The following is a 12929-nucleotide window of genomic DNA, read 5'->3' as shown; positions in this document are numbered from 1 at the left end:
CATGGCAGAACACCATAAGGAACACTGACCTCCCATGTTCAATCCATCCTCTTCCAGATCCTGCCCGCTGTCGTAGCGGGCCTTCTTCTTGGGGTCTGACAGGATTGTAAAGGCTTCACCAACCTCCTTAAACTTCTTCTCCTCTTCTTTCTGTACTTCTGCACTTGCCCCACTGTGTCGGTCTGGGGATACACACACAGGCAGGAAGAAGCTTTTAATTTCTAGTGCAAATGGAAAACATTAAACATTCCCAAGCTCCTGCCCCAGCACACGCTCTAGACCTGTGGGGTCAGAGCTGCTATTTGTCCAGAAATTCCCACTCCCATATGCATTCCTGCCTCAGTGATGGCTGTGCAGGGCACATAGGGACTGCTGTGGGTACCTGGATGGTGCATTAGTGCTCGTTTCCTGTAAGCCTTCTTGATCTCATCTTCAGAGGCATTTTTGTCCACCCCCAGGATTTTGTAGTAGTCTTTCCGTTTGCTCTTTTTCAGTTCCACCTGTGCGTTCTTTAGGAGCTGTTTGTGTTCTGGAAAGGAGCACAGGGCCAGAGGAGAGGTGTTACTTTGTCCTTCCCACTTCAGGCCACTCAAAAAGCAAGGGGACAGCTAAAATGAGAACCGAAACCAGGTATTCTGAACTCAGTGCACTGTCTCAGCCAAAAACTCAATTATCATCTCAGCACTCAATGCTGGGAGAGAAACCAGACCTGCCACAAGCATTTCCAGTGCTTCCAAGAGCTTCTCCATATTGTCCTGCTGGGGTAAAAAGGCTGCAAATCTGAGAATATTGTGGGGGGAAAAAAGCAACAACAAAAAAATTGGCAGTTAAGGGAAAAGTGTGCACACACACAGAGTGCCCATGCGCTCACCTTTTGTTTTCTCTGTCTGATAAACCTTCTCATAGTCTCTTACAGCATCTTCATATTGTTCTGTGTCCATGTAACTGTGGAAAGAAACACTGGTGGCCGAGGTGTCCTTCACAGGAACATCAAAAGGGGTTCAGTACAGCTGTCTGGGTGGGCATGGATTAAGGGAAGAGAATCATCAGAGGGAACCACACAGGGCCACTGCCAGGGAGCCCAGACACCTGCTACTTGTGGGAGCTTCCCTCCTCTGCTCAGCAGCGTGAGGAACAGGAATGAACTGAGGACCCCTCAGCGCAGAACCTTCCACTCAGTTAAAACTCCAGCCTTGCCACCCGGTCCCTCAGAGCTGCTGGGAGGACCTTCCTGCCCAGGCCAAGGTGCACTCACCACTGTGCCCTCCTCAGGTACGCCTTGATGTACGTGTCGTCCAGCTTCACCGCGTTCGTGCAGTCGTCGATCGCTTCTTCGAGTTTCCTAAGCTACAACGGCAGGCACAAGTGAGCACATCCCAAAACTGAGAGCAAATCCTGCATCGTTGCTTTTAGGCAAATGGAAAGCAGCGTGAAGAATCTGGGGAAAAATCTCACTGGTTTCTACGCCTAGGAATTTTTTTTTTTCCAATTCCTCCAAACCTCTGAGTTTTTGTTCCCTTGGAAAAAAATGAGAAGCTTGGCCAGTGACATGGCAGACGTGGTGCTTCTGTGTAAGAAATGCACTCGAAAACAAGGGTCTTCCTGAAAACAATCCCAACTCTGTGTCTAAGCTAATTCCCAGACAGCAAGATAAACTTGAAAATATTTAAAAGAAATCTTTTTAGAAAAAGAATTGGGTTTTTTTCAGACACAAACAGCCATGTAAAACATCCATTATGTTGTCTCCAGCTCATCCCACTTCCCAGGTTTTGGGAACAGCCTGTGTTCTCTTGACCAAGTGCTGATGTCTGGGGAGCAGCATCAACAGAGGGGCAGCTGAGGAGGAAACATGCCCAGAAGACACAGGGTGGGAACTGGGAGCACTGACACATGACTGACTGTTTCTCTGGATACTGCAGGACTAAAATTCAACAGCAAAGCTGGAAGAAGTGTCCAAGGGCTTTAAATTAGGTAATTTTTTTAAGATCAAAAACCAAAGCAAGACATTACTTACAAGAAGAATTAAGAAAACAAAGCTACTCATTCCCAGGAAGGAGAAACAGGGACAAGGAGCCTTTGCTGACTAAGATAAGGCTACAGCACGTCCCTCCTCTAACCTCCCACTCTGTGCAGCCCAACTATTTGAGTTTTGTTTCTGCAGGACTCAACTGCTGGCTGCTGGGAACTGACCCAAGTGTTGTGCCAGCACAAATCCCAGACAGATGCAGCTGCCCAGCAGCCAGAGGAGCCTGTGCTTCCCAGAACAACTGATTCGTGGTTTATCACTGACATGGTGAGGGATATGACAACAGACACCTTACCTTTGAATTAACCGTCCCCCTGTTGCAGTAGAGTTTGGCATTTGTTTTGATATTATTTGGGTCTATTCCTAGCGCCTCTGTGTACAGTTCATACGCTAGTTTGTAGTTGCCTTTCTTGAACGCTTTATTCCCGTCCTCCTTCTTCGCTTTAAGTGCTTTGGCATTCTGAAAGGAAACACGCCTGGGTCAGGACACAAGGTCAGCGTTCAGGGGGACCAAGTGCCCTCAAACTTAAGAGTTCTAATTTGGTTTCAGACACTGCTGCAGGATACAAGCCACAGCCTTGCTCCAGCAGCTGAGATGAGCTGGAAGCACTTTGCCTTTCCCCCGTGAGAAGCACTAAAGGAACAGCCAGTGCCAGTTTCAGGCATTCTCCACAGGAGAAAGGTTGCCTAATTTTTAAGATGAGAGAACATGACAGTGCAGTAAGTTTATGGATTAAAATAAAAGCATTGGGAGCTCACTTTTTGAGGGTTTATACATGAGAACACATTAGAAAAGTCAGTTGAAGAACTACACCAGGGAAGGAGCAACTTGAAGGAACAGTGTTAAATGCAAGTCAGGCTGTGGGCAGATATTGTATATGAAAGTCAGGAGTTCCCTTAGAAATGATGTATCTGGGAACAAAGAAGAGTGAAGGGGAAGCAGCTTCAAAGTGTCCCAATCTGCTGAGAAACAGATTCTGGCAACTTGGGTTTATCTGGTTGTCTTTGGGAAGGGCTGGATACACTGCCTGGGAATGGTAATGCTGAGGGAGGAAGAAGGGATTGATCCAGCAGAATCAAGTTGGGTGTTTGCTTTAAAAAAAACCCCAAATCCTGGTAATTTTACTGTCCCTTCTCCACCACTTACCCGGCAGGCAAGACAGGCCTTCTCGTGGTCCGGGGCCATCCTGAGGGCCTGCACGAAGAACTGCACGGCCTTCTCGATGCAGTCCTCGTAGTACAGGCACAGCCCGCGCACGTACAGCGCGTCGGCGTTCGTCGAGTCCATCCGCAGGATATCGCTGCAACAACAGCAGGGAAGGAAATGGTCCCCGTTCCCGCCTCCTTCTGACTCCACAAGCACCTTGCCCTGCTCAGGTATCCAGTTATTTTATCAAGTCCACGGTACAGATAAGCCAAAAGGATGTGAATCTGCTCGAGGCAGGATGGCTGGCTGGGAACAGGGTCTGGATGCAGCTTCCCGGGAAGATTAACGGGGATAAACTCACACACTCCTCCTCCCGCTCCTCACAGCGTGCATTACGGACTATTTCTTTTTTATATTCCCTCATTTACCCTGGGTGTGGAGCACAGGCAGCAGCCAGGACATGCCCCCAGGCCTCAGACACTCACCTGGCCACGGACTGAGCCTCAGGGTACCGGCCCAGCAGCGCCAAACACTCGGCCTTGAGGATTTTGAACCGGTGACATGCGGGAGCAAACTCCAGAGCACGATCCATGCAGAACACAACCTGTGGTGGGAAAAGCCACAGGCATGAGCACAGCAAAGACCAACGGCCTAGTCTGAATGGCTGCACCGCGCTGGGGATTTGTGCTTGACCAAGAAGGGGAGTGTGGCTGCTAGAGACACATTCACTGGAAAATTTTCCTCATGTGCAGGTTTTTTTGTCTTTTAAAGGGCTTTGTGTGCCAAGATCTGAGGCACCTGATGTGTTACTGTGACAGAGCACTCCACAGGACTCAAAGGACACCTGTAGGAGGTCCAACCCTTTAACTCTTCTAAACTGTAAGCCCTAAAGAAAGAGCTAAAGAGGACAATCCTGCCCCTGTTTCCTGTAGTATAAAGACACTTGGAAGGGACAGCAATTCAATAGATTGAGACAGTCTGGACTGGAGAAAACACAAAAAAAGTACAGTATAGGGGCTGATCTTCCACAGGCCTGCCAGCCATGGGCAGGGTGAGCTAATGGGTCTTTTCCATCCCTGCTCTCGGCAGGGACATCTGCACGAAAAGGGGCATTGTTCCCCAAGGTTCATCTGCTCCCCGGCCCGTGACATCACGGGGCCCTGCTGTGGGAAGCACTGTGCTCCAGAGCCAAGGGCTCCTGGGAGAGGCAGGAGCAGGAGCAGCTCTCCAGAAACAAAGATCACGTTTCATGTGAGCCTCCCCCAGTAAAGTGGGACCAGGGAAGTGAGGGACAAGACACAGGACGTCCAATACGGGCATGGCAATTCCTGCACAGGAGATTCAGACTGACCACACATCCCATTTGCTTCTCGGAAACAAGGGATACAATGATGGGATTTACCCTTCCAAAATCTTGAGCTTGGCCTAAGAGGCAGTGACCTGAACAACAAGCTCAGTGTGCCAGACAATCTCCTTTCTGGGCCAAATCTGAGCCTTACATGCATCCACTGCACAGAAACAGTTGCATGAGAAGTGCTTGGTGCCTTTCAGATTTCATGCTTGTTGTTTCTTGCTCTATCAGGTTAGTACCAGCTGCATCCTCTTACAGCCCTTGGGAAGAAAGATTTGGAAACAGTAAGGAGAGTGCCCCAGGAAGATCTGCATTCCTCCTTGTGTGACCCTCACCTGCCTTTTTTTACCTTTTTTTTTTTTTAAGAGTTGAGAAAGAAGGATCCTGGATATGCATTTTAGGAGCAAAGCTTGATTAAATGCTGCTGTTGAGAAACTCTGTCTCAAACAGCTCATTCATGGCTCCACTCATCTTGCAAAGCAAATGGTGACAGAGGACACTCAGCCTGAGCCAGTCACCTCCTCACTTGTCATTTAATCGGTGCTCAGGGAGCACAAGCCCCTTTCACAGCTGACACAGCTCACCAGCCAGCTCTGCTTTAGCAGATGTGGCACAGCACCTCCCAAACACCCAGCAGGGAAATCAGCCACACACCTGGCTGCACAGGCCAGGGCAAATATGTCAGCTCTTATATAAGACCAGAGCAAACAAGTTCATCTCACCTTCCTGAAATCCCGTTTCTCAAAATCCACTTCAGCTATTTTTTCATACTCGAGCACCGTCGTGGCGTTCTTCAGCTGAAAGACAGAACATAAAGGTGCTGCAGGACAGTCTCTGCTCTGAAATGCCATCAATCCCCAAGGTGTCAGAGCCAAATCTACTGCAGACCATGGACTGATAATGCAGACGACACGAATCCTTTTGCTAGCCTTAAAATCAGTTTGAAATCAATTGACCGAACTGGTAGCCCAGGAAAATGTACCCTGTGAAAGGGACACAACAGTGGCAGCTGCCTTACACTACTCTCCCTTTCTCCTCTGGAGAGCTGGGGGAAAAGACCAGCTCAGCCTCCTCAGCACCTGCTGGGGCCAGTTAAATCTGAAGACCCTCTCTTACCTCCTGCTGTGCCTGCGTATTCTTATGATCCAGTTCTAGAACTCGTTGAAAGCAGCGGCTGGCAGCCATGGCATTCCCTAAGGAAAGGTGGCACTTCCCTTCCCGCAGATGGCCCTGGGAACACAGACAAAAGGGAGTTGCAAGAGCTGCAACAGGTGCAGACAAGGTACTGAATGAAGAGCCCGAAGTTCTCCACGTACCCGCACAAAGCTGTCGTCCAACCTGACCGACTGCTGAGCATCCTCCAGTGCTTCTCGGAACCTCCCCAGCATCATGAGCGTGGCAGCTCTGTTCCCATAATAACTGGCATTATTGGGACAGGTATCTGGGGACGATGCAAGACTCACTGTCAGTGTAATGCAGCAGCTACACAGCTTGTGGCACTCATTAAGAACATCGGCCCCGACCGGCATTATCGATCTGGTGACATTTCCCAAGGTAATTAAAGCAGGCAAGAAGTTTCCATCCAGCATGTACTGTCAGAAACCCTGCTGGTGTGTTTGAAATCAGCAACCAGCTCTGATTTCTAGACATGGTGTTCAAGCAAAGATTGATTTGCCCATCAGCTCTTCTCACCTATGGCTTTCGTGTAGTAGTTGTACGCCTCGTTGTAATCTTTCTTGGCATAGTACGCGTTTCCTTGCTCCTTGAATGCTTCTGCTTCTCTGAAAGGAAGCAAAACACCACATTTTCAGAGGGATTGAGCACCAGATTCTGACCGTGTTGACCATTTGACCCCCAGGCAACCTCAGTATAACTCTTCAATGGTCCAAATGCTTGTAGCTGGTTGCTGTGAGATCTCAGCACACACTGCTCAGGGGAAAGCAGCACACCTCGCGTCCTGCTGGCTCTCAGATACTCCAGCCCTTTTAGCCAGTCACACCTCGCTAAAAAACAGGGAGAACAGGGATATTTCCTGGCCAAATATTACAGGGATGCAATAGCAGCCTAAAACCACCTTTGAGGCTCCTCAAAGAGTCCAGCAGAACTCCCTGGTATGGGGTTTATCCAACAGCCCCCTCCTGTGAGGTGCTGCACCACCACAGAGCACAAGAGACAGCACTGCCTCTCTCAGGAGTGCCACATGCTTATGAACAAAGACCAAGAAGAACAGTTTCCACATTCAAAAGACAGCTAAATCAAAAAGAAATATGGGTGCAAGCCTCCAGCAGAAGCTTGGCACTGCCTTGGCAACAGGTCCAGAAATAGTCCTCACACTCAAGAACAAGCGTTTGCAGAGACAGTTTGGGACATTTAGAAACACACAACATATGGTTTAAAGCAGCTTCCCTTAAACTCCTGAAAGCACAGCTTTCCCTGAGGGAAATGAAACCCTTCTCTCTCTTCCCCCATCTCCCTTCACCCTTCCAGACGCGCAGTCCGAGGGGGAATGCACACCACGGTGCTGGAGCTGGGAACACCAGCAATGCTCTGCAGGCCAACCAGGGAGAGAACAATGGGAATTGTGTTGGAACAAGTTCCCATGTTTTCAGCCTCGCTCAGGCTGCCCTTGGCTGTTCCCACACAAGCGCCTCATGCAGGGGTTGTTTTCAGTGAGGCATCGCAGATTTCCCAGCTGGCAGAACAATGGACACAGGGAAGTGTGCTCTTCACTTTCAGTTTTAACTTTTGCTCTGGGCTACACCCTGGCCAGGCCCAGCCACGGCCCTGTGGGAGTCACACCCCGGCAGAGCCCAGAGCCACATGCTGTGCTCCACTGAAATGGGATGGTAACAACTGCGGCAGAGCAAAAGGGCAGTGCACACACCCACTGCCTCGGGCTCACGGGTCAGCTCCTCCCGCTCCTGCTCCAGCAGCCAATTAACTCATCCATAGGAGACATGGGAGACGGGTCACTGCCATCCCTCCACTGCCCCAGCCCACCTAGCATCACACCTGAGGCAGGTGCTGCAGCCTGGCTCCTCCTCAGGAGCCAGCACCCACCACAGCACCCTCCTGGTTACACCATCCACAGCAAGGATTGCCTGCGGGATGGATCCATATCACCGACTCTTGCATGACTGAAATGCTTCCAAACACAACCACCTCCTTTGAATATTACAGATCAAACATCCAAATGCAGCGGAAAAAAAACTACTCAGCAATTCTGCACTTCTGGAACCTGGGCAGTAAGAAGTTTCATCGCTCTCTTCTTTTCCGTAACGGTAAATGGAAAAGAAAACCACAGATCCTATGAAAGTTCCTTCCCTCAGAAGGCATCTGTTACATAATTTGAAGTGTGAACAGTCTTAATGGCAGAACTCACCTAAGCCACCACTGCAGCCCAGCCCAGCAGGCCCCAAGTCACAAGTCTTTTAGCAATTTTACCTGTCATGTCACGAGGAATCACTGCCTAATAGACACGGCTGAAGGCTGGGTGCCAGAGCACCCCATCTGCAACAAACTGCTGGGAAGAGCTGGGAAAACAGGAGAAAGAAAACAGATCCTTGCAAAACCAACTTGCACAAAGCTCTGGCACTCTTGAGATGCCAGAGAAACACCCCCACGCACGGATTACCGTTTTCTCCTCTTTTTCACTGGCCCATTTTCCTTTTAAGCATTTTAACACAGACGCATGAAGGCAAAGGAGCTGCTGGAGCTGCCAGGCTGGGCCCGAGCTCCCAGCCCCAGGACAGAAGCAGCTCTGCCCCGCTGACATAGGAGCACACAGAGCACACAGCCCTTGTTTACCATGGCTCTGGCTCCAACAAGGAGAACTGCAGCCCCTGATCTCACTGGGGATTGTTTCACCCCAAACAGATGCTGCGGCCTGAATGAGCTCATTCTGCCTCCCGCGCCGCTGGGCCCTGCGCTCCCCACTTGCTACTTTTGACACCGCAGAAGAATCGTGCTTTGCTAAAAATACGCCCCCGGCTCAATGGGTGGCTTTGTGGCAGGGTCGGTGTCTTCGCGGGGCCGCTCCACGCTGGGCGCAGACACGGGGAAGAGCCGCTCCAAGGAGCTGGGGAAGAAGCTTGTCTTTCATGGCTCACGTGCACCACGGGCGCAGGAGGGGCTGGTGACTCTCCCCGCGAGCGAGGCAATTCTTTTACTCTCTTTCATAATAATTTCGGTTGGAAAATACGTCCAAGGTCATCCAGTCCCACCTGTGACTGATCACTGGCTTGTCAACTAGACCGGTGCACTGAATGCCACGTCCAGTTGGACACCTCCAGGGACGGTGACTCCCCCACTCCCTGGGCAGGCCCTTCCAACGCCTGACCACCCTTCCTGTGACAGAATTCCTCCTGATGTCCCACTCGGATCTCCCCTGGCACAGCCTGAGACACACCAAGACAAACAGCAGCTGTGTGTGCCGACGCTCCCTCGCACGCCCAGGCCCCAGGACGGAGCTCGCTGCCTGGCTGGTGGGAGAGGAACCAGCACCAGGTTCCTTCTCCTCCCCATGCCCTGCCAAAAGCTCAGCCCCCTGCTCCTTCCCAGCACAGCAGCGCTCAGAGAAGCTGTCCTGCGCACAGTGACAGAATCCCACGCTTGCCTAACAACTCCTGCCTCCTCCTCAGAGCTTCCACACGCTGCCCCCGCTCGAGTGCCGATCGTGGCTTCCACCCTCCCACTCCAGCTCCCAACGAGAGTCCCGCAGACCCTCCTCGCAGGCACCTGATTTTCGGTCACGGGAACCTCTGGGGATGTGTAACCCCGCAGCTCTGGGTCCAGGTGTGCTGGCACAGCCCCTGGGCAGGGACGGTGCCAAGGCAACACCACCACTGACAGAAATCCGGCACTCAAGCAGGTGGCACAGCCGCTCTCTCACAGCTCTCCTGACCCTCACTCCCACTGCACCGCCTGCCTCTGTTACGAAACAGTGACAAAATCCTGAAATAGCCATGATTTAAGGAAGGGTCCAAAATCCTGTCCTGGCCAAGCAATCTTTCCTGTGAGGCTCTGACAAAAGGAACACACCTGCCTTTTCTGAGCAATTCTTGCAGAGACTTTTTTCTTTAATGGGATATGGTGTGTTTATCCAGCATTTTTGGGGTGAAATCCCACCCACATTCTCAGCTGTCAGATGTTACTCAGCTGCTGGAGTAAAATAAGTTTGGTGATCTCAATTCAGTTTACAGCAGGCAGATGTCTAGAGTTTAAAATTAGCCATCGTGTTTGCCACTGGACATACAATACTCCCCCTCCCTTCTTCCAGCACATGGAAGAGAAGCCAAACACTCCCTGTGCCATAGAGACACACGGGATGCACTTTAGAGACTCTTCCTCAGGTGAGGTTTGACACTGAGTGAAGATTTAGAGAGATAAAAGAATATATATTTATGACTTCCTCACGAGGGGAGCAGAGGGGCAGCACCAATCTCTTCCCTTAGTGACCAGTGACAGGACCCGAGGGAACGGCTGGAGCTGTGTCAGGGGAGGGTCAGACTGGGTGTTAGGAAAAGGTTCCTCCCCCAGAGGGTGGCGGGGCACTGAACAGGCTCCCCAGGGCAGCGGTGACACACACACTGCCGTGTCACACACGTGATCCCTGACTGGGCAGCGCTGACCCGCCGGGGCAGAGCAGAGCGCGTTTCCCGGCACATCAGCTCCCCCAGCGCGCTGGGTTCGCTCTGTGCAGCACCACAGGCACCACGGCAGCCACTCACTGCAGCCCCAAGCCTGGGAAACCCGAGACTGGACCTGCACAGATGGGCTGAGGAATCACCCATGGGAACGCGGCAGCAACCTGAGCCTACAAGGCGCATGAACCCCCAGAACATCCCCTGTACCCCAGGGGAAACTCAGGGAAGGCCAAAAGAGCCACAAGAACCAAAATGCACCACAAGAAATCCAAGAACTGGCCCAAACCTGCCCTGCAGCCATGAGGGAGAAAGGCAGCTGAGCCCCAACTTTAATTGTGCTGTTATGTAATTCCCGGAGCTCGGAATTAACCTAATTCCCAGCAATGGCTCCATCACTCCTGGCAGGCCCACAGCATAACTTTTGTGAGATGAGAACCCATGGAAAGGTCTAGAATCAGCCAGAGATTGCTTTTTTGAAAGGAAGCAATTTCTTTTGAATGAAGGAAACCAGACAGCTGTAAGAATACCATGGGAAAACAACCACATTTACATCATGATTCACCCCTAGGGAAGGAAAGGAAAAGGCTGGAACTGTAGGTATGGATCACCTTTTCCTCCTGAATAAAGCAACTGCCTAAGTCAGACATTCCCATGCTCTGCAGATGCACAGGGGACCAAACAACTACGTGACCATAAGATCATCATTCCACACGAGTAAAACGGGTTGGATTTATCCACCTGGGAAACCCAAGTGCCCACTTAGAGGCAGAACGGGAGTAGTGGAGCCTTCTCCAGGCTATCCCAGAATGACGTGGTGTCCCTCAGCCGACTCCCCTCCCTCCTGCCAGCGCTGCCCCGGGAGCTGGCGAGAAACGACGCCTGTTCCGGAGAAGCCTCACCAGGATTCCCCTCACTTCATGGGAAGTGCACTTGGAAAAGCCTCTTGCTGCTCACCAACACCCGCTGAGCTGACCAGTGAGCCACAGCCAGGCCATGCCTGGAGCCTCCAGGACTCCGTGTGGGAACGAGGATTCCCCACGGAGGCACCAGGTCTGCAGCAAGGGCACTGCAACCTCACCACGGGATTTTCCCAACCATCTGAGGTATTTCTTTCCAAGAGGCTTCCACATCCTCCAGCGCTGGAGGAGGAGGAGGAGGAGAAAGATCCAGCCTGGAGCACGCACGGGAGGCAGAACCCAGCGCTGCCAGGAAGATGACAAGGAAATTCTCCCTGGCAAAGCTCCAGGGACCCAAGCTCGCTGAGCAGCTGGGAGCAGGGAAAAACTGTTTCCCATGGGTGAGAAACCTTTAAAATTGACGAAGAAACGAGTGAGTTTTTTGGGGGTGGCCCAGCCCTGCTCATCAGCTGCTCTGCACTGATGCACTAATGGATAAAATTAACACAATTACATCAACCCTTTCCGCCAGGACCCCAACAATCCAGGAGGCAGCAGCAGACAATAATTATCCTGTGACCACACTCCATTCCTGTGCCCTGGACACCCTGGGAGCCCTCTGGCACGTCTGCAGCTGCTGCAGGACTTTAAAGTTACAACCATCCTGAAACGCAGATCTCGTTATCCCAAAAACATGAAAAGGAAACACTGTGAAGGCAATTTGGAACATTCTCTAAGTCCTGCCCGCTGAACCAAAGGAGGTGCATGGCATGGTATGGCCAGGGAAAGAAGGGTGTTGGAGGTCGCTGCCAGCAAACACCTGTGCCTTCAGCCAGGCTTTTACCACTGGGAATTTTTACCACTTCAAACAGCACGCATTTCCCTCGCCCAGGGGCAGGAATGACGTGCCCACACAGGGCTGTCCCGGTGCTCTGTGAGCCTCAGCCAGGTGCCTCTTCAGCAGCTCCTCCTTTCCTGCTCAGCAGGGAGCTGCTCCTCCAGGCCTCAGTTGCACAGAACCCTCAGGCCACCAATGGGAGCCTGAAACCACTTTTGATTTTGTTTCTTCTTTTTCATTCCACTGGATAATCCTCAGGAGCCGCTCCCTCCCCTCCTACAGGAACTACCCGGGGAGATGAGCCCGCTCACGTGGACATGGACCTTCCCACCTCCTGCCCTCAGCGCTCCAGCCTGCCCACTCCTGGGGGGAAAACCTGCAGGAAGGGTCAGGATCCCACTGCCCCAGCCCCGGGGGGACGGTGCATGGAGCACTGCAGGGACACGGTGCTGGAGCTCCCGGGGGATGGAGCGTTCCCGGGGCAGGGCTCTCTGCCCAGGGCGTTTTCCCCCGTTATCCACAGCAAGGCAGGAGGAGGGGGCAAAACCCATCACGGACAGGTTTTAAACGGGCTCGGGGCAGGAGGCGTGAGCTGCCCTCCCGGCACACACGGGCCGGCCCGGGCCCGGCGGATGCTCGAGTGCCGGTGCAAACGGAGGCCGCGGGAGCGTACCGGGAACACCCGGGCGCGCCGCACCACCCCAGCTCCGGCGGCTCCCGCGGCCCGCCCGGAGCCCCCGGGGGAGCGCTCCCAGCCCGGCCGAGCCACCTGCGGCCAACCCCGCGCCGCGGCCGCCGGGCCCCGCGGTGCTGCCGGCCGCGGCCCGCCCGCCGGGAGCGCGTCACCGGCCGTCCGCTCCCCGCCCGGCCGGCGCCGGGGCCGCCGCGGTACCTGCGCGTGTCCTCGTCGCCGTCGGGCTCGCCGGGCCCGTCGGGCGCCGCCATCACCACATCGCACTCGGGCTCGGCCGCCGCCGCCGCCATCTTACCGCGCGGGGCTGGGCGGGGCCAGCGCCGGAACGGGCG

At 53.0% G+C, this 12929-nt stretch overlaps 1 protein-coding gene across 1 annotated transcript in view; it reads right to left on the bottom strand.

The window, feature by feature from the left end:
• DNAJC7 (DnaJ heat shock protein family (Hsp40) member C7) overlaps positions 1–12929 on the bottom strand; it is an 18485-nt gene extending 5556 nt beyond the window's left edge. The window contains exons 1-12 of the mRNA XM_050327510.1: positions 12796–12929; positions 6217–6305; positions 5841–5965; positions 5641–5754; positions 5247–5321; positions 3659–3777; positions 3174–3327; positions 2322–2486; positions 1256–1347; positions 872–945; positions 383–529; positions 30–182 (exon numbers count right to left, since the gene is read on the bottom strand). Of these exons, the coding sequence (XP_050183467.1) occupies positions 30–182; positions 383–529; positions 872–945; positions 1256–1347; positions 2322–2486; positions 3174–3327; positions 3659–3777; positions 5247–5321; positions 5641–5754; positions 5841–5965; positions 6217–6305; positions 12796–12887 (1399 nt within the window). The 5' untranslated portion in view covers positions 12888–12929. The remainder of the gene's footprint in view (positions 1–29; positions 183–382; positions 530–871; positions 946–1255; positions 1348–2321; positions 2487–3173; positions 3328–3658; positions 3778–5246; positions 5322–5640; positions 5755–5840; positions 5966–6216; positions 6306–12795) is intronic.

This window comes from Myiozetetes cayanensis, unplaced genomic scaffold (assembly GCF_022539395.1).
Source record: "Myiozetetes cayanensis isolate MyiCay16 unplaced genomic scaffold, myiCay2020 scf34, whole genome shotgun sequence".
Classification (NCBI taxonomy): Eukaryota; Metazoa; Chordata; class Aves; order Passeriformes; family Tyrannidae; genus Myiozetetes; species Myiozetetes cayanensis.
The sequence above is the reverse complement of the archived record's forward strand: the minus strand, read 5'-3'. Positions and strand labels throughout refer to the sequence as shown.